Here is a 24464-nt window from a genome sequence, read left to right as displayed (position 1 = left end):
TACCTTTGTAGCAGTTGACTATGGTGCTGCTACACCAGTCATTGGGTATGACTCCTTCGTGTATCACCTGGTTAATACGGATGACTAGACTATAGCCGGCACTGCCAGATATTTTGAGCATCCCTGCAGTGATTCCTGATGGGCTGGGGGCCTTCCCTGTCTTCATACTCTTAATTGCTTTATCTACCATGGTACTGTCAACTCGGATAGCTGGTCCCTCTGTTGGGTCGACATTCAGCAGACTCTCTTTCTCCCATTCATTCTCTTTATTAAGCAATCTATCGTAGTGGCATCTCCAGACCTCTTTCTTTGCAGCCTCATTTAGTGCAAGCGTACCATCATCCATGCGAACACATTTCTCTCCCATGACATTACGATTCTGTCTCACACACTGTCTTGCAACACAAAATACCTCAAGTCTTTGGTCCTCACTACACAGAACACTGGCAATTTTTTTCTTATCTGGCAAAGAGGTAAGGCAGTACAATCGTTTCAAGCAACTCTATTTAATTGAACAATGCAATCATTACATCAATTTAAATGCAGAGCAATCCTCAGCTGCATAAAGACATAGAATTAAATTAAAACAGATGGACACGTTAGTAGAATTTTACCTAAAATCTCCAAGAAAGTAAGAAGATAGACAAAGAACATGCTGTCTTCACTTCAAGCCTCACATATACAAAGATTTGATAAACTAGTCTATAAATTAAAACTGACCCCATAAAACAGTGACTAGCAAAATTTGTAACAAGTCTTTCTTCCTGATATCTTAGTAGCTTCTAAGCTGAAGTGAAGACAGCATGTTCTTTGTCTATCTCCTTATCTTCTTGGAGATTTTAGGTAAAATTCTACTGTGTCCATCTGTTTTAATTTAATTAAATTCTATGTCTTTATGCAGCTGAGGATTGCTCTGCATTTAAATTGATGTAATGATTGCATTGTTCAATTAAATGGAGTTTCTTGAAACGACCGTACTGCATTACCTCTGGATATCCTTATTTTGATATGTATGTATACACACACACAAATATATGGCTACTTCTTGACAAGCTTATCGATGAGAAACTTAAAAGTTTGCTCAAAGTTAAGCTCACTTTGATATTCGTTGCACAGGTAGTGATGTCCAAATAATTCACGGGTCTGAATTTACATAAATACTCCTCCCAACCTCTCTTCTGCTTCCTTTCTTCCATTCATGGACAATTCACACGATCCGATTTTTTGCCCTCAAGAAAATGTATATTCTTCCCAACCACACGGTTCCGGGTTCAGTCCCACTGCATGGCACTTTGGGCAAGTGGTTTTCCCAGTCCTCTCCCTACCCCACACTCTTCGCCAGCACGCATTTTCTTTTTCACATTCGTTTACTACATTTTGTTTTACACCTATAACACTATTTTTTTATACTTAATTTTGTGACCGGGTGTTAACGTTGAGTTTTCGGATCCTGTAAGTTAGATCGTGTGAATTTGCAAAGTCCTGTCCTCACCCACCCCACCCCGTTCGCCAGCGCACAATTTTTTTTATTATAATCGTTTCGTCCACATTATTTTATACTTGCACTTTTTTTTTTTTGTGGTCGGGTGTCGAGTCGGGTTACTGGATCGTGGGAATTATCTGAATCCGCACTCCACCCACCCTCCATCACAAAAACTGGAAAAAAACATAGTGTACTTGGTGTAAAATAATGTGTAGTAAACGAATATGAAGAGAAACAATTGCGCCGACGAACAGGGAAGTGGTGAGAGGCTTCGGAACATTCCCGATGTGAATTTTCCGACTCCGCTCCCCACCCACTCCCGTTCGCCAGTGCGCATTTTTTTTTTTTCCATATTCGTTAACTACATGTTGTTTTACACCTATTACACTTTTTGTTCCCCATTTTTTTGCTCGGGTCAAACATTGGAGGTTAACCCGCACCTCTATTTTCATTATTTATTTGCCGATTTTCTTTTAGTTTTATTTTCATTTCTGTTTGTTTTTTTAGTGTTTAGTTTCGTAAATAGTAAAATTAATATATTAATAAAAACAACACTGGGATCATTTTGGTCGACGAAACCATTGAGCATTGGCGCAGTTTAAATGACAGAAACTGATGGGAAAAAAAAAAAAAAAACAGACTGGATTATTGAAAATTAATTAATTCTTTTTTTTTTATGCTCCCAAAATGAATAATTAACGATGAATAAATTATGTCAATAATTAAAGAGTTCTGCTTCCGTTGTAATAAAAGAGTTCTAGTTCCGTTGTAGGCGGTCGTCAGTGTTTACGTTTTTGAATTAAGGAAACTAATTAACTTTAGATTCATTAAAACCTAATTAAGGAGAGATGCATATTTATTTACGGCTCTTTATGACATGCGTTGATGTAAGGAAGGTTGGCACATCCTCATGGAGAGACATTCCAGTTAATTGCAGTGTCTCAGTCCACCAAAATCCGTTTCCTTCTTGGTGCTCCTCCGTAAATGTTGTTGTTTAGCACGAGAGAGTTTGGTCAATATTGAAACTGTGACTAATAGAAATAATAGACACGGCATTGGTTAATTGAGATAATTGGACATTAATTGTGACACCTCTGACCATTTCAGTGGGGCACCATCACCTCCTCCTCTTATATTTTCAAATTGGTTCCACATTGTTTATGTAAGTACCATTCTGTCTATTAATTCTGTTAGATCCATCTTATTTCATATGTTGGATTGATGTCTGTGGAAATGGACGGGCAAATATCTCCACTTTTACCTCGATATCCTCTTATCTTTGTCGTTGTTTTGTATTGTTTAGTCAAAAGTTTGGGTGTTGGTTAATAGTGTTAAGGTACCCTTAATTCCGGTGACCAGATTTTGTCTTTCCATCTTCTTCAGGGTATCTATGATTGTAGACATAACAGATGTCTTTTTCCTATTTGGTTGAGTATCTCGTGTTTGTGAGAGTGAGTGAGAGAGAGAATTAAATTTAATGAGAAAATTTTGGTAAAGATTTTGGAGAATTCGTTGTCTGTGTGGAATATAAAGTTTTACATAATGAAGGAATTAAACATCGAATCAGTTTTGTTTCCAAAAATGACCGTCAAGATTATCTTAAGATACGCTGTGCACCCAATACCTGTCATTCGGTGATCATTTACCACCGTAAACTGGAAGCATTAAAATATTACAGCAAATAATAAACTTCTTGTCTTAGACAAGGACATTGTTCTCACGTCTCAGCTGTATTCCACCAAACATTATCTTTGTTAATTTTATATTTTCAAAACATTACTAGCCACGCATGTACAGGCTAACGTAATTGTTGAGGTGATATTATTTCGGCAGAAAATGCAATGATTTCGTGTTTCTATTCTTCATTCTTTTAGTCTCGGTATAGAATCGCCGACCAACCATTAGTTGCGATCGTTGCTTCATTCAGACACGATTCGAATCTATTTCATTTGGAATTAAAATTCAGAAGAACCACAGTTCTACACAATTTATTGAAGTTAATAACAGTAATGAAATGAGGGTAAAAGGAGTAAATTAGTAAGCGCATGCGCACTCCCTCAATTATACACTAAGTATTGGTGTTGTTGCAAGGGATGGCGAGACTGAGCTGCTGGAACAATAGTCAAGTATTCGTTTTCAGACTTCATCCAATACTTCAATGATGCAGGAGGTTCGAAAATTATAGTTTGTCCATAAATGACTGGTGGAAGACAATTCTCCTATATTATATTGTCATAGAACACTGTGAAACAAGAAAAGATATGGTTGTTTATAGACTGAAGTCAAAGTATTTTGAGGTTTGTCAGTGCATTACTAATAATGGGAAATAAACAATAAGAATAAATAGTTTCAGGAAAATATAATTCACTATCTGAAGATGATTGGAGCAGATTGAATTGAGCTTTAAATCAGATATAACACCAGCGTTCATTGTTCCTTCCCTTAAATAACCTCCACTATGTTGATATCTCTGTCTCTCTTATCTTTTCACTGTTGTCTTTTTTTTTATTGTTTTTCCAGGTTTTCTGGTGAATCTGAGTCAAGAACTGCTCCAAGATTCTTTAAACAAATATGAAATTTTAAGAACTAAAGAAGGACATTATCAAGAATGATTTTGGCAATATTTCTGTAACTCTTGTTCAATTACTGGAAAATATTTGATTTACAATTAAGAGCTATTGTTTAATTGATTGGAAATATATTGGCTGGCTGAGTGGTGGTGGTTAAAACTGGAGAAATTTAAAATTATACTTTAATTATAATTTTGTAGTGTTTGAGTTTTGGAATTGAAATATTGGTCAGAAAGGAATTATGGAAGATAAACAGTGTGAGGGCCAAGTTAAAGGTGAAAAACTCTCTGAGAATATTGGTTTATCTGATGAACGATGCATCAATACAAGGAAGAAATTAAATTGTGTTGATAAATCTAGTCATGTCACTGAACGTAAGTTAAAAAACACAAATTCACAGAGCTCTTCCTGTGATATTTCTGGTAAGACGTTCTCAAACAAAGATGGTATGCTTGGACATAAACATAGTCATGTAGATGAGAAACCATACCACTGTGATATCTGTGGCAAAACATTCTCCCAGAAAGGTGGTATGATTGTACACACACGCAGTCATACAGGTGAAAAACCCTTCTCTTGTGATATTTGTGGCAAATCATTTTCACAGAAAGGTGGTATGCTCCAGCACAAACGTATTCATACAGGTGAGAAACCTTACCCCTGTGACGTCTGTGGCAAGACGTTCTCAAACAAAAGTGGTATGCTCGTTCACAAACGAATTCATACAGGTCAGAAGCCCTACCCTTGCGATGTCTGTGGCAAAACATTTGTAAACAAAAGTAGTATGCTTGTCCATAAACGTATTCATACTGGGGAGAAACCTTACCATTGTGATATCTGTGGTGTATCTTTTACTCAAACTGGGGGTTTAACTTCTCACAGACGGGTTCACACAGGTTAAAAATGGTAATTCTGTCATAGTAGCACTTCAAATCACAGACAAACCCAAATTAATCAAAAATCACAGAACTGGAATATAATCTTTGTTAAACCATGTCTACATAACTAGAATGGTCACACACATTCCTCATTGTCATTGTTGGTTTAATGTTTATTTTTCCATGCTTGCAAGGATCAGACAAGAGTATTTGGGCAGAGTTTTCGGCAGTTGGATGCCTTTCCTGCCACCAATCTCTACCTGTTTCCAAGTTTTGTAATTTCCTCCCAGTCTATCAAACGACAAAAGGTCCAACATTGATAACATGTAGAAGTGGAAGCAAATGACATTGAAATGAGCCTTTTGTTTACAAATATCATATAACATGTCAAGATGTTCAGGAACCTGGACATGCTTTTAGGGTGGACTGCATGCAGATAACACCGGTAGTGAAGCTACTGACGACCCGACAAGCAATTGCCCGACAGACACTTTCACTTTATCTGTGATTTCGGTGAATCTTCCTGTACTCAAAAATTGTATTTTTCCTCAGTTTGCTGAAGTAAAGAACCACCAGGTGCCAAAAGGCCTTGGCTTTTGTGCCAGCAGACAGTGTTGTAACAGCATTTGAGCAATTACAAGAAAATTTGTGTCATGAAGCAGATCCAGTAATTGATTACTATGAAGATGCTTATATCGGTAGAATAGGACGGTGTAACAGAGGCAGCCCACTCTTTCTTATTTGTATGTAGAACATATATGGCCATGGATGCAATGATTTGCCACGAAAAATTAATTCCTTGGAGGTATGGCATAACCATTTACAGGCGAATATAACATCAAGTCATCCAAATATCTGGTGTTTTCTTCAGGTATTGAAAATGGAAAAAGCACTTAACGACACAACCATCAACCAGATGCTGGCAGGACATCAACCTTCACCTAAAAGGGAAAAAATAGCAAGATTTAATGAAAGAGATTGCAATTGTCTGTCTCTTGTCAGTTGTCCGGATACCCTTAGACTATTTTGAGGAATTTTAGTCAAATTAATTAACCCCTTACTTATTTCCTTTTAAGTCTGGCACTTATTCTGTCAGTCTCTATTGCCAAACCGCTAAGTTACAGGGATATAAGCACACCAACAATAGTTGTCAATTTGTGGTGGAGGACAAACACTGACACAAAGACATGTACACATTAATGTATATACATATGATGGGCTTCTTTTAGTTTTCATCTACTAAATCCTCTCACAAGGATTTGGTTTGGCCCAGGGCTATAGTAGAAGACACTTGCCCAAGGTGCATGCAGTGACTCTGAGACTAAGATTTTGTGATTTGGAAAAAAATTTCTTAACACACAGCCGCAACTTCATCTAAATTCTAAAACTGAACAATGAGAATATTCTTTATTTGTGAGTTAAGAAGGCAACCAATGGTTTCATGAGGAGAGAGCTTCACAATTATTCAAGCATGCCACATGGAAGTGTTGGTACTTGTTTCCATTTTGAATGAGAATACACAAGGTTACACAAGTGTAAATGGGATTTCAAAATAAATATAGAGCTTACAAGAGGTAACGCATCTTAATTGTTATCTCCCTTGCATCAGCTCTGGATTTTTGTAAGAAGTCATTTGAAGTCATTTGAATGAGAACTGGCAAAGTTATTAGATTGCGAAATGATATCAAATTTTTTGGTGCTTAGGAAGCTTGCTTCCCAGCTACATGGTTTCAGGTTCAGTCCCACCGCGTGGCACCTTGGGCAAGTGTCTTCTGCTATAGCCCTGAGCCGACCGAAGCTTTGTGATTGAATTTGGTAGGCGGAAGTTACTGCCGTGTGTGTATATGTCTGTGTATGTGCTTGTGCCTCTCTCCCAGAGAGTGAGAGGGAAAAAAAATATATTTATATATATATATATATGTAAATAGAGTTATTAATATTTCTAAGTCTCTCTAAAGGAGACTACGGCAGCAGTACTGGAAATTAATAGTTATCGCCAAGCCAACATGGCAGTCCCAAAATTAGGACGAATGCTACCGTGAATTAGCTCCAAGAGGCCATATATATATATATATTTTATCCTTTACTTGTTTCAGTCATTAGGCTGCAGCCATGCCGGGGCACTGCCTTGATGAATTTTTAGTTGAATAAATCAACCCCTGTACATTTTTTTTTAAGCCTGGTAATATTCTATTGGTAATTTTTGCCAAACCACTAAGTTACAGGGATGTAAACACACCAACACCAGTTGTCAAGCAGTGGTGGGGTGGGGAACAAGCACACACATGGCAATGCAGTGGGACTGAACTCGGAACCATGTAGCTGGGAAGCAAGCTTCTTACCACACAACCATACCTAAACACACACACATCTTCATCTTTTAACGTTCATTTTGCATGTTTGCATGGGTCACAGATTTTGACAGCATCCAAAGATTGCATTGTGCTTCAGTTTCCGCTTTGGCATGGTTTCTTCAGCTGGGGTTTTTTTTTTCTATGGCAGTAACACTTGTTAATTTGCCATGCAACCTGTGAGTCTAAGATTCCCTTTGAATCAGTAAACTGCAATCAACTTACATTCATTCACTCATTAAAAAACAACTTTTGAGCATGGTCGTTGCTAGAACCACCTGACTGGCCCTTGTGCCAGTGGCATGTAAAAGCACCCACTACACTCTCGGAGTGGTTGGCGTTAGGAAGGGCATCCAGCTGTAGAAACTTTGCCAGAACAGACTGAGCCTGGTACAGCCTTCTGGCTCACCAGTCCTCAGTCAAACCGTCCAACCCATACCAGCATGGAAAGCGGATGTTAAATGATGACGATGATGATTTATTTATTTTAATCTCTGCTAAAGTTTGTTATACTTTGTGTGCACTGAGAAATAAATGAGGAATCTATATCAAACTTATTCGTAATATATTCTGTTGTGAGACTAAAACTCCTTGTTTACAGTTTAAGGAAGGCAACCTTTTAAAACCATGAAAAAAGAAACTCTTTTGTAATAGAACTTTGTGCAAGAATTCAAAACACTAATTACACTGTTTACTTTGAACAGCTGTAAATATAACCCACCATGGTGAAAGAAAGGAATAGCCTAACACCTATTGGATGTCCCAAATTGAAGTTCCAGACTTTGTTGTAGAATTCTTTTCAATTGGTTCATGAATGTTAAGACAAAATTACATAAAAAGGTCTGACTCTGCAGAAAATGGCAAAAGAACTGGTGCAATGTCTCATTAAATTTCATAAAATTATATTATTATTTCTTTAAATTTATTATATTTTTTATTTATCTTCTATCTTTTACTTGTTTCAGTCATTAGACTATGGCCATGCTGGGGCACCACCTTGAAGAATTTTAATCGATTTTGGTATTTTTTTAAAAAACCAGATACTTATTCTATCGATCTCTTTTACTGAACTGCTAAGCTACAGGGCCATAAACACAACACTGGTTGTCAAGCAGTAGTGGGGGACAAACAGACACAAACATACATGTATGCACGATTATATATATAAATAAATATATATATATATATATATATATATATATATATATATATATATATATATATAAATATATATATATATATATATATATATATATGTACAGTAATCCCTCACTATATCATGGTTCACCTATCGCAGCTGATTACTTAAGCTTACATCAATTCCTCTGTCGTGTTTTGCATTTATAATAAAACAAATGAATACAATTTGTAAAAATAATTTACAAAAATATATACAGTACGGTTTCTACTTTGTGGATTTTCACATATCGTGGGGGATTTTGGAATTTAACACCTGCAGTAATCAAGGGCTTACTGTATGTGACTTGCTTCTTTCAGTTTCCACCTACAAAATCCACTCACAATGCTTTGATCAACCTTTGACTATGGAAGGAAGCACTTGCTTAAGATGTTACAAAGTGGGACTGAACCTGGAACCATGTGGTTTTGATTAATTTTTTAATCAAAATAAACTAAACCAAGATCAACAGAACTGAAACAGTGATTTCTATAAATTTGGTTTAAAACAAAACTAATAAATAGAATAGGAAATGAATCTAGTTGTGTGTATTTAATAATAGATATGTGAGCCAAGACAAAGCCGAATCTCCGTTCGTCATCACCACAACGGTAGAATGCCATGACTGATGATATAATTGTTCCATCAGGCAGGAGAACGATTCCAAGTCACCCGGTGCATGCGTATTGCTTCTGCAGAAATCCTAACTTGGAATATACAAAACTGGCCTGCAAGAATCATGTGAAAGTGCCATGTAAAAGTGTTCATGCAGTGGTTGGCATGTTAGGAAAAGTATCCAGCTGTAGAAACCAAGCCAAATCAAACTGGAACCTAGTGCAGTTGTCCAGTTTGTCAGCTTTGATCAAACTGTCCAATCCATACCAGCATGGAAAACAGATGATGATGATGATCATCATCATCTTAACATTCACTTTTCTATGCTTGCATCAATCGAATGGAATTTATTGAAGCAGATTTTCTATTGCTGGATACTCTTCCTCACAACAACCCTTATCTGTTTCCAAAAAAGGTAATATTTCACATTGGCCAGGTTATATATGTGTGTGTGTTCTTATGTAGCTATAAGTGGTTTAACTCTTATTTCTAGCAAAATTTGGCGCTTGTAGCACAATTAGTGACGACTAAATTTTGCTTATACGAAGTGGTTTAACTCTTATTTCTAGCAAAATTTGTGATTGTAGCACAATTAGTGACGACTAAATTTTGCTTATACGAAGTGGTTTAACTCTTATTTCTAGCAAAATTTGTGATTGTAGCACAATTAGTGACGACTAAATTTTGCTTATACGAAGTGGTTTAACTCTTATTTCTAGCAAAATTTGTGATTGTAGCACACTTAGTGACGACTAAATTTTGCTTATACGAAGTGGTTTAACTCTTATTTCTAGCAAAATTTGTGATTGTAGCACACTTAGTGATGACTAAATTTTGCTATAGCAGCTAAATCACCGTTTTTGGCAAAATCATATTTGGTGAAATTTCTGCTTTTGACAAAATGATATTTGGGGAAATTTCTGCTAGAAATAGCAGCTAAATCACCGTTTTTGGCAATAACATATTTGTAGAAATTTCTGCTTTTGGCAAAATCATATTTGGCGAAATTTCTGCTAGAAATAGCAGCTAAATCACCGTTTTTGGCAAAATCATAGTTGGAGAAATTCCTGCCTTTGATAAAATATTTGGCGAAATTTCTGCTAGAAATAGAAGCTAAATCGCCGTTTTTGGCAAAATTGGTGAAATTTCTGCTTTTGGCAATATCATGTTTTAGCTTTTTCTGCAGGTGTTCTTAGCTTTTTTCTGCAGGTGTTCTTAGCTTTCCTGCAGGTGTTTTAGCTTTTTCTGCATGTGTTCTTAGCTTTTACTGCAGCTAAATCACCGTTTTTGGCAAAATCATATTTGGAGAAATTTCTGCTAGAAATAGCAGCTAAATCACCGTTTTTGGCAAAATCATATTTGGTGAAATTTCTGCTTTTGACAAAATCATATTTGGGGAAATTTCTGCTAGAAATAGCAGCTAAATCACCGTTTTTTGGCAATAACATATTTGTAGAAATTTCTGCTTTTGGCAAAATCGTGCCAGGACAACTCATACCTGGACAATTGACATTTAGGACAACTCATAACAGGTATAAAGTGATAAAGATTTAATTTTGAAAGAAAAATCAATAAAATAACTGCACACACACAAATTAAATCTTTATCACTTTATACCTGTTATGAGTTGTCCTAGATATCAGTTGCCCTAAAACCCTTACAAATGCTTATGGTTTAGTTTTAATATAGCCAATAAAATTGCTTGTTGTGAGAATGAAGTTGGTATCATTGGAGTCTGCAGCAGGATTCTTGAAACTGGGTCTTCTTAGCACATGACAACCCTAACTATGGCACTTTTGCAGAGATAAATGTCACTATTGAGCTGCCGAAAACAAGTCTAAGCTGAACAATCCTCTCACACTTTTTAACTCCCTAAATTGCTTTATTTCTCAGCTAACAATATGCCGCTCCAGAGACCCTATTGCTGTTGCTCACCTCAAAAGAATTTGTACTGCTGTACTACTGTTCTTTACTTGTGAGTTTGGCTGAGGTTCTCTTCCATCTTACCTCTTGCACTCCACAATGTCTCTAGATCTCCCTTGCTGATTCTGATGATGGCAACCATAAACCTTTTAAACTGAAAGGAAGAGATTTCCAGAAGTGATTTACTTTGACTTCTACAACTGTGGAAAATAAGGAAGTTTATGTGATTGCTTGATGATGACTGGAAAGTGCTCACACATGATTAGATATTTCTAGGTTTGGTATTTATTCACTCAGTTGCCAATGATTCAGCATTGTTACTATTATCAACATTGAAGGTGTTAACCCCAGCCACCAGGAACTATATGAGTTAAGGTGAAAAACACCCACTACACTCTCAGAGTGGTTAGCGCTAGGAGGGGCATCCAGCTGTAGAAACTTTGCCAGATCAAACTGGAGCCTGGTACAGGTCAGAAAGAGGATGTTAAACGACGACGATGATGAGGATGATGAGATTGTGTTGATAAAGTTGCAGGATGGAGGGAAAATTGAGATTAAACAACAAGCTACATGTGTGTGTGAAATGAGCAACATCCACTTCTCCATGGGAGGGGGATGGAGCAGAGCAGGTTTTTGTTATAGGGGAGATACATGGCAACATATGTTGTAGCTGTGAAGAGATAATTAGTGGTGAGGTTGTTCTCAAGGTGGCACCGCAAACGATGAAGTGACGGGGGGGGGGAAGACATACATGAAACGGGGGGGGGGGGGAGTGATCTGAAAATAATGTACATATGAGCCTGTGTGAATTAGAGAACATTTTTAAATATTAACAGCATTTGTGACAAATAAAAAAAGAAAATTACAGCAGTTTAGATGTTTCCAGAAATACTGATCATTCATTTATTTCAGAAATCAAGTTATGGACAATCGAATTTATCATACAGATGTGGACCTAACAACGTCTTGCTCAGTAGCGCCAGATGAGATTAAACTGACCAGAGTTATTATTATTATTATAATTAGCAACCAGATAGGAATCTTTCTTGGTTGCTAAGGCTGGAATAAAAGGTGGAGCAGGGGGAGGATTTAGACTGGAGTGGAAGGTAAACAGAGCGAGAGAGAGAAAAAGAGAGAGTGATGAAGGAGAGAAAGAGAGAGAGTGTGTGTGGTGTATGTGTAAGAGGAGCGAGAGTGTATAGAGGAAGAGTGTTGACAGGAAATGTTACATACTGAGTTGAAAATCTTTTTTTTTTTTGTTTTCCACACATGACAAACAGCCATTAGATATTTACATATTGACTGATGCTAATATACAAATAAATGAGAGTGTATGAATATATATATATATATATATATATATATATATATACATATATATATATATATACATATATATATATACATGTATATATATATATATATATATATGAGAGTCACACAATAAATTGCTTCCATGACTTTTGATAAACTGAGTTATGGCGTATGTGTGTATTTGTTTGTATATCTTCTTTCTTCTTTTCCAATTCGATTTTAATAATAATAATAATAATAATTTTAGTTTCTTTGCGTTTTTATTACAATTTTCTTCCTTCGCTTAAAAAAAAAAAGTTAAAAAATAAAACTGTAATGACAATAGCGTGACTACCAAATATGGCAAAAACAAATGAAAAACATCAACAAAATAGTAGTCGAATTAAAAAAAAGAGTGGGGGAGGGTCGGAATTTTATATGTAAATTTGTTCATAAATCGTGTTAATATATATTTATAGATTTTTTTTCTTTTTCACAAGAGAACTAAATTACCTCCCTTGACGTCGAGATGTAGAGAAGCGAATGAATTATCTCCCCTCTCTGCTTGGACTGTGGCCGTGTTTTACAAGGAGAGAGAATCGGTTCAACTTGGATGTTTCTCCTCCCCGGCTTCTTTTCCTCGCACATTCGGACTGTGTGGTGGTGATGATGATAATGATGATGTACGAGGAGAAGAAAAGGGGATTGTTTGCTTGGCTGAGGCTTAGCTTTCCTCTCCTCTCGTCACCGGGCTGTCAGATGTTACAGCATGCGTGAGTGAGTGAGTGGTGGTGGTGGTGGTGGTGGTGGTAGTGAGTGTGACACAGTTCCTTGACGAGACCCAGGGTATGTGTGTGTGTGCGTGTGTATGTGTCTGTGTGTGTGTGAATATATATATATACATATATATATATTGATATATGTATGTAGCTGTGTGTGCGTGTGTGTATTGCCTGTATTTTTGGATTTTACTTATTTATTAACAAACTGTCAACAACAAACAACAACAACAACAGCAGTACAAGCTGAACAGTTAAGTAAAAAGTCAAAATCACTCTAAGCTGCTCACTTGCTGCTTCTTTTTTTCTTTTTCACTTCCTTTTTTTTTTTTTCTCCCCATTTTTCAATCCATTCCTCCAAAATGTTGGCAGAGCAAAACGAAAAAAAAAAAAAGGTTTCTTTTTCTTTCATTATATTTATATATTATTTTTTTCTTCTTCTTCTTCCTCTGTTTCTTCTCCTTCTGCAAGATTGCACTCTGTATTCTGGTTTCAAATGCAGATCACCATTGATACGAGGGATCTATTGACAAATGTGGAAAAGCCATTTGCCACAGAAACAAGGTGCTGTTTGGACACAAACCTCATTCAAAGTAAATTCATTGACAGAAACAAGGCCAGTCTTGAGGACATTCAGAAGTTGAACTGCGGTTTCTTGCGAGGTCGTTTGCCCGCTCCTTCTTCCAGTAAATATGTTACATCTACTTTCTGTTTGCCAGGGATATTTGCCAAAAGTTTTTGCAATATTTTGTCAAGATATTCTCTTTTCTGTTTACGCTGAAACAAATAAACAATAATTTAGTTCACTTCAAAAAACATTGTCGCTGCTGTTTAGTAAATGCAACAACATTTGGTGCTCACACGAGAAAAAAAACTTACCCTATAATAAGGATTGTTTGCCAACATAACATGGCAGTCCTGGTTTAGGATGAATGTTGCTGTAATTTAGGCTGAGGAGCCATCATCTCCTGCTGGCTATATGACACAATCTGTGTCCTTATATGACACGATCCGTGTTGTATAGCCAGCTGGAAATGATGTCTCCTGGGGATAAATTACAGCAACATTCGTCCTAAACCAGGACTGCCATGTTACGTTGGCAAACAATCTTTACTCCAAACAACTGTTGCTGAATATCTCTTGTGAGATTTAAAAATAGTAATTTTTCTAAAATAACCCTAATCAATAATTTCACACACCAACATAAAAAATAAATCATTTTACAAATGAGAACCAATGGAATGTCACTCGTTTTCTTTTGTGTTGCTTGTCTTTGATCATTCCAAGTAGAAGGAAACCTTTTTCCTTCATAAAGTTCACACAATCAAATGTGGGAATCCTTTAGATTGGCAGTGACTTTTTTTTTTTTACTTTTTCTAGATGGAAAGTCTTTTATAACTGGAACTTTGTTGATTGAAGTGACAACTGTTCCAGTAGATCCAACCAACAGAACAGCCTGGTCATGAAATTAACATGCAAGTGGCTGAGTGCTCCACAGACACGTGAATCTTTAACGTAGTTCTGAGGGTGATCCAGCGTGACACACTAAATGTGACAAGGCTGAACCCTTTCAAATACAGGTAGAACTCATTTTTGCTAACTGAGCGAACTGGAGCAAATATAAATAAAGAGTCTGGCTCAAGAGAAAGAAACAAGAATTTTCATTGTTACAAACTTTATCACATTTTACATGTATTTTTTTTTATTCTCTATTTCTACTCTAGTTTCTGTTTTAATGAGTTTTTGGTCGTGAGATTGAAACTGATTGTTGATGTCATTCATAGAATCAATTAATTAATTAGAAATATAAACAATCAACTAATTAGCAACATCAGTGACCACCTCTGTTTCATTTCAATCAATTTTAAGAAGTTCTTCAAATCCCTCAAAATTCTTAAGAAACTGAAACCTGAATTTATTCCAAAGGTTTTCCATAGTTTTGCTCTGAAAGAATCTCCAATTTCCTTCTGAAATATCTTGAATGATTTCCAAAATTGCTTTAGTAACGCCCTCCCACCCTACCATCCCTAATTTCTTTGTGAACCTGGAACGGTATTTGGTAATAGCATTTGTCTGTGGTGCCACAAGACACACCTGGCTTTATCAACATAATAAACACAAACACCAATACCTGCTTGTATTTATCTTCTATAAAGCTCCCAAATGAATAAAATAGCAATTATTACTTACCAGAGAAGGGGAGGAGAGAGAGAGAAAGAGAGAAAGAAAGAAAGAGAGAGAGAGAAGAGAGAGGGACAAACCAGAATTGAATGTGTTTACCTTCTGTTGTTTGACGTGGACCAGTGGTAAATCCTCCTCTGAATCACTGGTCGCTACTCCTGTCTTGCCAGGATTGGTCTCTGCTGTCTTCTGCTGCTGCTGCTGCTGCTGCGGCTGCTGCTGCTGCTGCTGCTGCTGTGTGGCTGCTGCTGAAGACTTTCCAGCTGAGTCTGAACTCTTCTTGTTACACTGTTTAGTGTTGTTGCTGTTGCTGCTGTGCAGGTCATCATTTGAGTGGGAGTGCCGTTCACCAGGACCACGCCGTTTGTAGGTCTCTGGGACTTCATGGGGCTAAACGGCCAAAGCAAAACCACATTCGATAAGCTCACTGCTAGGCTATGTTGATGTCAGAGGGAGAGGCATTTGTAATGTAAAGGTATGTCTAAATGTGGATATGCAACAAGATGATTGGGATCAGGTAGGGGCTAACTGAATGCAGGAGAGAGGTGAGTGATGGTTGATGTAGTGACAGGGGGGGGGGAGTGTGAGGGAGAGACAAACAGGCTTTTCATTTGACATCAATAAATATATTTATGTGAGGGTGTGTATACATACATACATACATACATATATATATATATATATATATATATAGTTTTTGTTTTTTTAAATTGAAACTAAGAATGTCTCTTGCAACAGGTTTCACACCATTGCAATTTTCAGGTGAGAACAGTTCTTACCTGAAGTTCTACAGGTCTCAGTGGCATGAAATTTCAATTGTGAGACAAACTCTGAGTTTCAGATTCGATAAAAAAAAAACAAAAAAAAACCCATATCCTCTACAACATGTATTGAGCACTCATTTATCTGACAGAAATCCTGATCATCATTGTTTAATGCCTCTTCTCCATGCTGCATGGGTTGGATAGCTCGACAAGAGCTGGTGAGCCAGAGGACAGTGCCAAGCTCCAAAGTTTGTTTTGGATGAGGGTTTGTATGGCTGGATACTCTTCCTAATGTTATATACCAAATAAGCATAATGATGGCGAAATGAAAAGAATTAAAATTTATGCCTAAAAGAGAAGCTGTTTCCCACAAGACACACAGACAGACACACACAACATGCATGTAACGCAAGATTGACAGTGAAGAAGCTGAAATGCCGTAAACATCGATTCTACTTACTGAGTAGGTTCTTTTGGGAAACAACCGCTTTTCAAATTTATCAAAGCAATAGGATTTCGTAAGAACTGGATATCTAGACAATGAAAAAATAGAAAAGCATTAGGAATGTTTGCAGTGGAGAGAGTGAGATAACAAGCTTGTTGGTTTGAATGATTGAGGTGAAGAGATGGAGAGAGAAAGAGAGAGAGAGAGAGAGAGCACATGATGAATTGAAAGCGTGAATTATTGTGGACGTTATTTTAACAACAAACAAACACTGAGAGCTCTGTTGTAAATAAATCTACAAACACTGTCTCAGCCAGCCAGGACAGCCAGCATCCCTGCAGAATAAGGAGTGGTGAGTTTTATGTATTGTGTTGGAATGTGGAGAGTTAGAAGAGCAAGGTTTTTGTGTAGCAGGAGAAAAGATTTTCAGTGACATAATCAAAGTCTGAGGTCCTCTAAAGTAGGTGAGGGTGAGCAGAGGAACTTGCTCTGGTTAAAACAATCTGAGGGGCAACATCTTAATCAAATAGATGAGACGTTAAGAGAGTAAGAAGCAGGCAATTCTCTGTGACAGTGGCTGAAACAATATTGCCACTTTGACCAGGCAGACAAGAGAGTTCACTTGGGAAAGCAATTCCTGCTTGATATAGTTCTATTGGAAACACACCAACATTAAAGTTAACAACCATAAGAACGATATTGGTAGTTGATAGAGTGAGAAATGTAGGGTGGTGGGTGCAGGGTGGTGGGTGCAGTGCCTAGAAGATGGGGTAAATAGAGTGAAAGACTATACTGAAAGTAAGGGTAGCCAATGGGCAAAGTGTTTGCACCAGCAGGAACACTAAGGACAGGTTAGTTTGCTGGGTTGAAATCAATGAAGAGTCTTTGATTAGAATTCAGCCCAAGGTTTCTGACTTGGTCTTTTTGTTTTTTTTGCTGTTTGTGGATTGCAGAAACTGAAGTTTAAAGTTTATCTCTGAATATTAATAACAGGCAGACATTTACTTACAACACTGTTAAAGAGAGAACTTTCTGTTTAACTTTGAAATCTGCCTCAATCAAAACTATGTACAATGACAGGAAACACAACAACAACAGCAGCAGCTACTTGGCGGGTAGCACTGCCACCATCTTGGTTGTCATCCACCTCTACTGTAAGGACTTTAGTTTTCATACAATTTAATTAATCTTATACAACCAACAAAACTTATTTGACTCATCTTCTCCAACCCCTACACATGTTCCGGGAAATTTGTGGTTTATAACGTATTAACCCTATACAAGTTACAAGAGATGTTTGTTAATATGATATCAACAATACAAAAGTTGCTCTGTGTGCGTGTGTGTGTGTGTGTGATAGAAACTTCCTGTAATGTTTGTTCCACCATTTATCTTCCCTTCCTCTCTATACTGAACACTGAAGTAACAATAAATAACAGTTGTAAACCTCTTCATGGTATCTATTCACTGTTCAATGTATTGGGCCATTGCAATGAAGAGTGACATCTCTGGCTATGAATTGTGGATAACTGGACAGCAGGTTGACACTGAACAACCCCCAAAACAATGGCATTCATCAACAAAATAGAAGAGTCATAAAACAAAAAGACAAGAGAAGAACATATAAAAAAATGGTTCAGATGTTTTACCTTGTGCGTGATATTTTTGAGAAATGATGTGCAGTTTTATCTACTCTGCTTTCGCAAATATATACATCTTGTTCTTTCAGTCCTTTTGGCCGTCCTTTACAGTAGGTGTTGAGGTCAAGCACACAACAAGTTCCAATAATGGCTTCTAATGGAATTATGTCGTACAATGGTATTCGGAAAACCTGTAAAGTTGGATAACAATGGAAGGTTAACAGAATGGTCAAATAATGATTGAACGTCACCGATACAAATAGGTTTAGTATGTGGTGGTCATTAGTGCCAACTTTTAGTACACAACATGCCAATATTGGCTGAAACTTTGAGGGTTACAAATGAAAGATCAGTATAAGAAAATACTTAGGGGGGGGGGGGGGGGGGGAGAGATGAAAGAAATACAAACTACAAAAATGACAATGGTAGTTTTGAGTGTGATTTCTGCTTCAAAAGAAACACCAACCATCAGCTCCAACATAAAATCTTCCCCCAACTCCCAAAAATGCTTTACTGTGCAGAACAGTGGTTCTCAAACTTTTAAATATCTGGGGGCTAGATCTAAAACCAGGATTTTTTAAAGGGACCACACCTCAAAAAAGTAAAATACAAGTCAATTAGAGAAAATTTTATTATATTTATTGAGGGAAGACTGTTGAGGACTGTCAGACGGATGCTTGAAGGCCGCATGAAGCCCTGGGGGCTACTTTTGGGAACCACGGGTCTAGAATCTCTTCAACAGAATATAGAAACTAGTAGTAGTAGTAGTAGTAGTAGCAGTAGTATCATTATTACTACCACTACTGAACAGTAGTGGGGTTAACGAGGGCTTCAAGACAATCTCCGTAAATAATCTAGAGTTGTTATTGAGAGGGTCAGATAGTGTAGTGTTTCTAGCAAGTGAACATTGAAAAGGTTCCTTGTTACCTCCTCCAGGAAGGTATCAAAACATTAACTTATGTGGTCTAGGATTGATCCTGTGATCTTCATGCCATTCTCAAAGATATCAGCCAGATTGATGAAATGTATGAATGTCTCCAATTAGCAATAAAATCTCTTGTGGAATCAGTTGGAAGATGAAGAAATAAAAAACAATAATTACCTCATTGGCAAAAAATTTCCGATAAGGTTCATGGAATGTCTCATGTGGTCGTACATAATGATGACCATAGGCAAACTTTTCATCCCTGCAAACAGAAACAACCATCTTCATGTGGGGATTTCACATGGACACATGTTTATATAACAAGAGAAAAAAAATATCAAAAAAATACTAAAACATTTATGGAATAAATTGCCATCACAGAAAATGCTAAGTAAGAACTAAAAATCATATTAATTAAAGTGTTGCTAAGTTACAAATTCAGCATGATTTCAATTAAATTTTTAATAATTTAATTAATAGGACTTAATTATAACAATAATAATAAATCATTTAACAGTTTGCGACATTCCAAACAAAGTATTTGATTATATTTACATCCGGTTTTCACAAGACTTTTCATATTGGCCTATTTCAAACAATTGTCAACAGTGAAATTCCGTTTATTCAAGACAATGGTTTATCTTTTTTACAATGTTACATGTTTTTCTTACTTTATGTATTTCTACAAACCCTTAAAATGACAGGATAGTCACAACTGGAACGTCTTACATCTGAGATCTACCAACAAGGGTTCACCTCAGCTAATCAACAACGACATTTCCCCAAATTCACTTACTTTGCATTTTTCCACAGCCGTTCTACTCTGAAAATATCCAACTTATCTGGACTGATGTTGGACAGGAGACGATAAGATGTCCGTACAGGTGTTCCATCCGAACTTCTTTTCAGCAGATTATCTCTCATTACATAGGCACAATCACCAACATGGATTTGCATCTCATCACGCATCAGTGTCATATAATAAGTGTTGCCAGATGCAGCATCACTTGGCTGAGGTACCATCAGAATTTCCTACAAACATTACAACAAAATTCATTAAGTAACAAGTAAATATCTCCCTTCTATACCCACACACACACACACTATTTTACATTAAAACTCCCTCCAGATCACCAGTTATATCTCTCATCATTTAACATCTGTTGGATGGTTCGAGAGGAGCTGGCAAGGCTGGAGAGCCACACCAGGTCCCATTGTCCGTTTTGGCATGGATTCTACAGCTGCATGCCCTTCCTAACACCAACCACTTAACATAGGGTACAGGGTGCTTTATATGTGGCACCATCACCAAATCTTGAGATTTATAACACATAAGTGACACCTGGTGCTGTTTTAAAGAACTGCTTCTGTGAATATTGCAACAGTATTCTCTGATGTGCACATACTGACAGCTATCTACGTCACTACAATACCCCTCCCCCCCTTATATCTCTTGTTAACATCCTCACCCTGCTTCCTTCAGAGGTCGGACTAACTAAAACATTTAGAACATTTGTAGACCTGTGAATACTAACCCTCATCCTTGCACCTAAGCATCGTTAACCTTTACTCACAGAGAATGTGATTTGGCCAGATACAGCAGCAGAACCCTCTTTACTCCACAACATAACTTCTTTAATTCCATCATTGACTCTGCACTCACACTCCATCCCTCACTCAAATATATACACTCACCCTCGTTCTACATGTGATTGAGATAAGTCACCACCATATTACTGATACAAACATTTAATACTGTGCTCTCACCATAACAGCCCTCTTTTGCAACCATGTCCCCAAGTTATGCCTCAGTTGGCCACGGCATAGTTGCCTTTGTCTTCTTTTTTACGAGATTCCATCCCTTCAGACCAGTTTTTCTCTTGAACAGCTTCCTTCCTATTCTGATCAGTTGTCCCTTCTCTACCTTGCATGTCTGTACCAGGTGCAGCAGTCTTTTCCCCCTTCTACAGTAAACCTGATCCCTAACTTTTCTCTCAGCTCCTATTTCACACCGAACGGACCAGGGTCACCTCATTTCTTTCCACCTTATTCACATCTCCCACACAAGCTATCGTACAATCTACCTTTCACTTTGTTGCCAACTCCTTAAATTTAATCAAGCTCCCTAATAGCACATGCAAATGAGAAAGAGAAACCATCTTACCTTCGGATAATAACGAGGGTCACACACTTCACACAGGTAATTAGCCACGTTGCCTTTGACACCCATACAATCACAGTGCTGCCATATCTGCAGATGAAGTAACACAACAAAGGTCAGGGAATATGTCTCATGAAACACAACTTGGCAAAAAAATCCCATTAATGTAAAGTGTGGGAATTAGATGCCGTATAAACTATGTTAAATACAAAGAGAGAGACTTCAAAACGGAGTTTGAAAGATAATCGTAAATCGGAGGAGATGAAAGTGAGAGGATACTTACAAAACACTTCTCACACTGAATCATAAGGCCTTCATCTCTATAAATGTTACATATACAGCGAATGATTTCTTCTTCCGGTTCTTCTTCTTTGTCTGAAGATAAAAAAAATTACAAAAATATATAAAAGTACCAATAGAAACATGTAAATCTCATAGAAAGCAGCTAAGAATGTTTATCTGTAAAATATCTTCTCTATCTCACTTGCATATAATGATAGCTCTACTTTTTGTCAATACTGAGAGTTGATAAGAGGTATCCATTAATGGGCTGTTATTAGAGACTTAAGGTGGCAAAATGGAAGAATGGTTAGCACACGAGGCAAAATGCTTAGTAGCATTTTGTCCATACTTACACTCTGAGTTCAAATTCCACCTGGTTGATTTTGCCTTTCATCCTTTTGGGATCAATGAAATAAGTACCAGTTGAGCCCTGGGGTGGATATAATTGACTTAACCCGCCCTTCCATCACATTTGTCCTTCGCCTCTTTCAGTCACTTTCGTATTTTCTGAACTTAAAAGTGACAGAGTTGCAGTGGAAGGAGAGCAACGTTCCCCTTCCTTTCCTTGTTTCAACTTAACAATAACAACAGCAATTCTATACCCAATAGAAACAGGGTTACTGTGTCTTGTTATAAAAGCATCTGAACTGGTTATGGAGATTATTTATTCCAGAAATGATCAAGTCAGAACTTAGGATATTACGTCAATTTTTTAAATATCTCGGTCAAAGAAGGACAATAGGGGGCAGCAGTCTATGAAGATCCTGAGTTCCCTTGAGGCAAGAGACCTGGTCTGAATGGTAACGTCCCAGTGGATTTTATCAAGGAGTCCCAACAGTCATGTGGTAGAGTTTAAAGTCTAATCACAAAACTAAATGACACAGGTTTGAAAGAAAAAAACAGCCATTTGCTGCCATATCACAAAGTTGTCCAATCAAGTCCATGTTAACGAGAGGGGAGAATGGAGATAAGAATGAAGATGAAGCCCTGTCCATTAAGTATTGATTGACACTATATCTCTAATGAAAAGCTAGCGGAGAGGAGAAAAGTGATGAGCTGATGTAATACAGAGAAGACGATGATGAGGGCTGGACATGACGAAGGCAAGAAAGAATAACGAGCTGGTTTGAACTTGAAAACTTTACCTTTTTTATTTTTCGTTTCAACGACTTCAGTAGATTCTACCGAACCCCGAGATTTCGACACTCCATCTTCTCCTGTGATCTCCTGCAACTTCTTCATCATACTATTTTTCACAGAATTATAGATTTTCCGCAAACAAACAACTTGCCGTCCTTTCTCAGACTTTCGTTTGAAGTATTTCTACAAGGAGACAGAAACGAGGGCAACAGATTGCCATTAGTTGATAAACAGGTAAAAACAGGTATCGATGTAGGCAAATTCTTTTATCATGTCAACAAACAGAGCTATATAAGGGAGATAATCAAGTGAAGGGCTAATGTCCTACTTTCAGAGTCGTTTGTTAAGGCAAAATAACTCTCTCTAGTGCTGGTGCCATGATAAAATTCATCCAGTCTACTCTGTGAAGTGGTTGCTGTCAAGAATGACATCCAGCCAGAGAAACTTTGCCAAAAATGTACAATCTATTCATGAATAAAAACTAACTTGAACAATGATGAGCTGTCCAATCCATGCTGGCATCATGTTGGCTTTGTATCATCAACATCACTGTTTTATGGTCATTTTTTCCATATTGGTATCGGCCAGACAAGTTTTTTCTTTATGAAGTCCAACAGCCTCAGACCAGACTTCATCACATCTGGATTTGGTAGACAGAAACTGAAAGAAGCCAGTCGTATATACATATATATGTATGTATATGTGAATCATTGGTGATTTTCTTCCTCCGTCTTCCCTTCTTTTGGACTTTTCTCTGTTTCTTTCCTGAGCGTCTGCTTGAAACGTTAAACCATCTTTCTTTTCTTTCCTGAGCGTCTGCTAATACTTTACATGTACCAAGTCTTCACGTTGTTGTTTTTTTGCATTTGTTCTTCTTTTTTGGGATTTACTATATATATGTGTGTGTGTGTGTGTGTGTGTGTGTGTGTGTGTGTGTATGTTTGTGTGTTTGTGTTTACCCCTCCCGCCCCACCATCGCTTGATAACCGATGTTGGTGCGTTTACGTCCCCGTAACTTAGTGGTTCAGTAAAACAGACCAATAGAATAAGTACTAGGCTTACAAAAAATAAGTCCTGGGGTCGTTTTGTTTGATTAAAGGCAGTGCTCCAGCATGGCTGCAGTCAAATGACTGGGAAAAAGAAAAAGAGACCAGATTGACATGAGTACTCACCTCTGAATTTCGGAAAAGCTTCAAGATGTCATTGTCAAAATATTCAAAGCTCTTATATTGACCGGTGTTGATGTTGAATTCTATTGAATTAATGTCAATTGGGTCGTCAATTAGTTCATAATAATCTGGATGTCGTTTCTTTGACGGTAAAATGAGTAACTGGTTGGCAAGGTAGGTGCCATCATCAGCTGGGGAAATGAAAAGATGATAAGATGCATGAAGAAGACAATGGCAGGTGTGTAGAGGAGAAACGTAATGGCAAATGAATTCTAATAGGAAGCAGAAGGTTTAATTAAATTACTTCAATGTTATCAGGTTGGGAAGTGAAGTGACCTGGTTTGCTGTGGACACAAAAAATGGGCAGGAAGTCCATACTAGTAAAGAGAGGAGGAGTTAACACACACACAAATGAATTATTTAATGGTTTGAGAAAAGACTAAAAAAGAAGGTTCAACAGAAACAGGGCAATATTATAAAATCTCTATTTACATTTAGGACTATGTGTGAATTAACTGCAATTTGATTTTGTGACAATATATCTGGAGGTGTAGGGAGGCGGGGAAACTATTGACACAACACCTTATAATATTAAGATGTTAGACATGGATTAGAATATCAGGAGTTCAAACTTCTTACAAGCCATTAGATTCTCCCTCTATAATTCTGTACAACATGTCAGTCTGTA

General features: G+C 37.2%; 2 protein-coding genes across 8 annotated transcripts in view; one reads left to right on the top strand and one right to left on the bottom strand.

The window, feature by feature from the left end:
• LOC106884473 (uncharacterized) overlaps window positions 1–8187 on the top strand; it is a 10776-nt gene extending 2589 nt beyond the window's left edge. Inside the window, exons 1-2 of one of the 2 annotated variants that reach the window (XM_014935875.3) lie at window positions 2227–2645; window positions 4004–8187. In XM_014935875.3, coding sequence (XP_014791361.1) covers window positions 4295–4954 — 660 coding nt within the window. In that variant the 5' untranslated portion in view covers window positions 2227–2645; window positions 4004–4294 and the 3' untranslated portion in view covers window positions 4955–8187. Of the gene's footprint in view, window positions 1–2226; window positions 2646–4003 lie in introns of those variants that run through there. The other variant, XM_089361249.1, reaches the window with a different exon arrangement.
• A 5278-nt stretch (window positions 8188–13465) lies between these two features.
• The window catches only part of LOC106884485 (uncharacterized), a 99434-nt gene continuing 88435 nt past the window's right edge, over window positions 13466–24464 (bottom strand). For 4 of the 6 annotated variants that reach the window (XM_014935894.3, XM_014935896.3, XM_089361251.1 and 1 more), the window contains exons 14-23: window positions 23780–23967; window positions 22613–22790; window positions 21469–21560; window positions 21189–21275; window positions 19821–20056; window positions 19202–19286; window positions 18109–18290; window positions 16475–16547; window positions 15350–15640; window positions 13466–13846 (exon numbers count right to left, since the gene is read on the bottom strand). In XM_014935894.3, the coding sequence (XP_014791380.2) occupies window positions 13703–13846; window positions 15350–15640; window positions 16475–16547; window positions 18109–18290; window positions 19202–19286; window positions 19821–20056; window positions 21189–21275; window positions 21469–21560; window positions 22613–22790; window positions 23780–23967 (1556 nt within the window). In that variant the 3' untranslated portion in view covers window positions 13466–13702. The remainder of the gene's footprint in view (window positions 13847–15349; window positions 15641–16474; window positions 16548–18108; window positions 18291–19201; window positions 19287–19820; window positions 20057–21188; window positions 21276–21468; window positions 21561–22612; window positions 22791–23779; window positions 23968–24464) is intronic. The other 2 variants (XM_014935895.3, XM_089361250.1) reach the window with 1 other exon arrangement.

Source organism: Octopus bimaculoides, chromosome 12 (assembly GCF_046866305.1).
Source record: "Octopus bimaculoides isolate indiv1 chromosome 12, ASM4686630v1, whole genome shotgun sequence".
Lineage (NCBI taxonomy): Eukaryota > Metazoa > Mollusca > Cephalopoda > Octopoda > Octopodidae > Octopus > Octopus bimaculoides.
The sequence above is the reverse complement of the archived record's forward strand: the minus strand, read 5'-3'. Positions and strand labels throughout refer to the sequence as shown.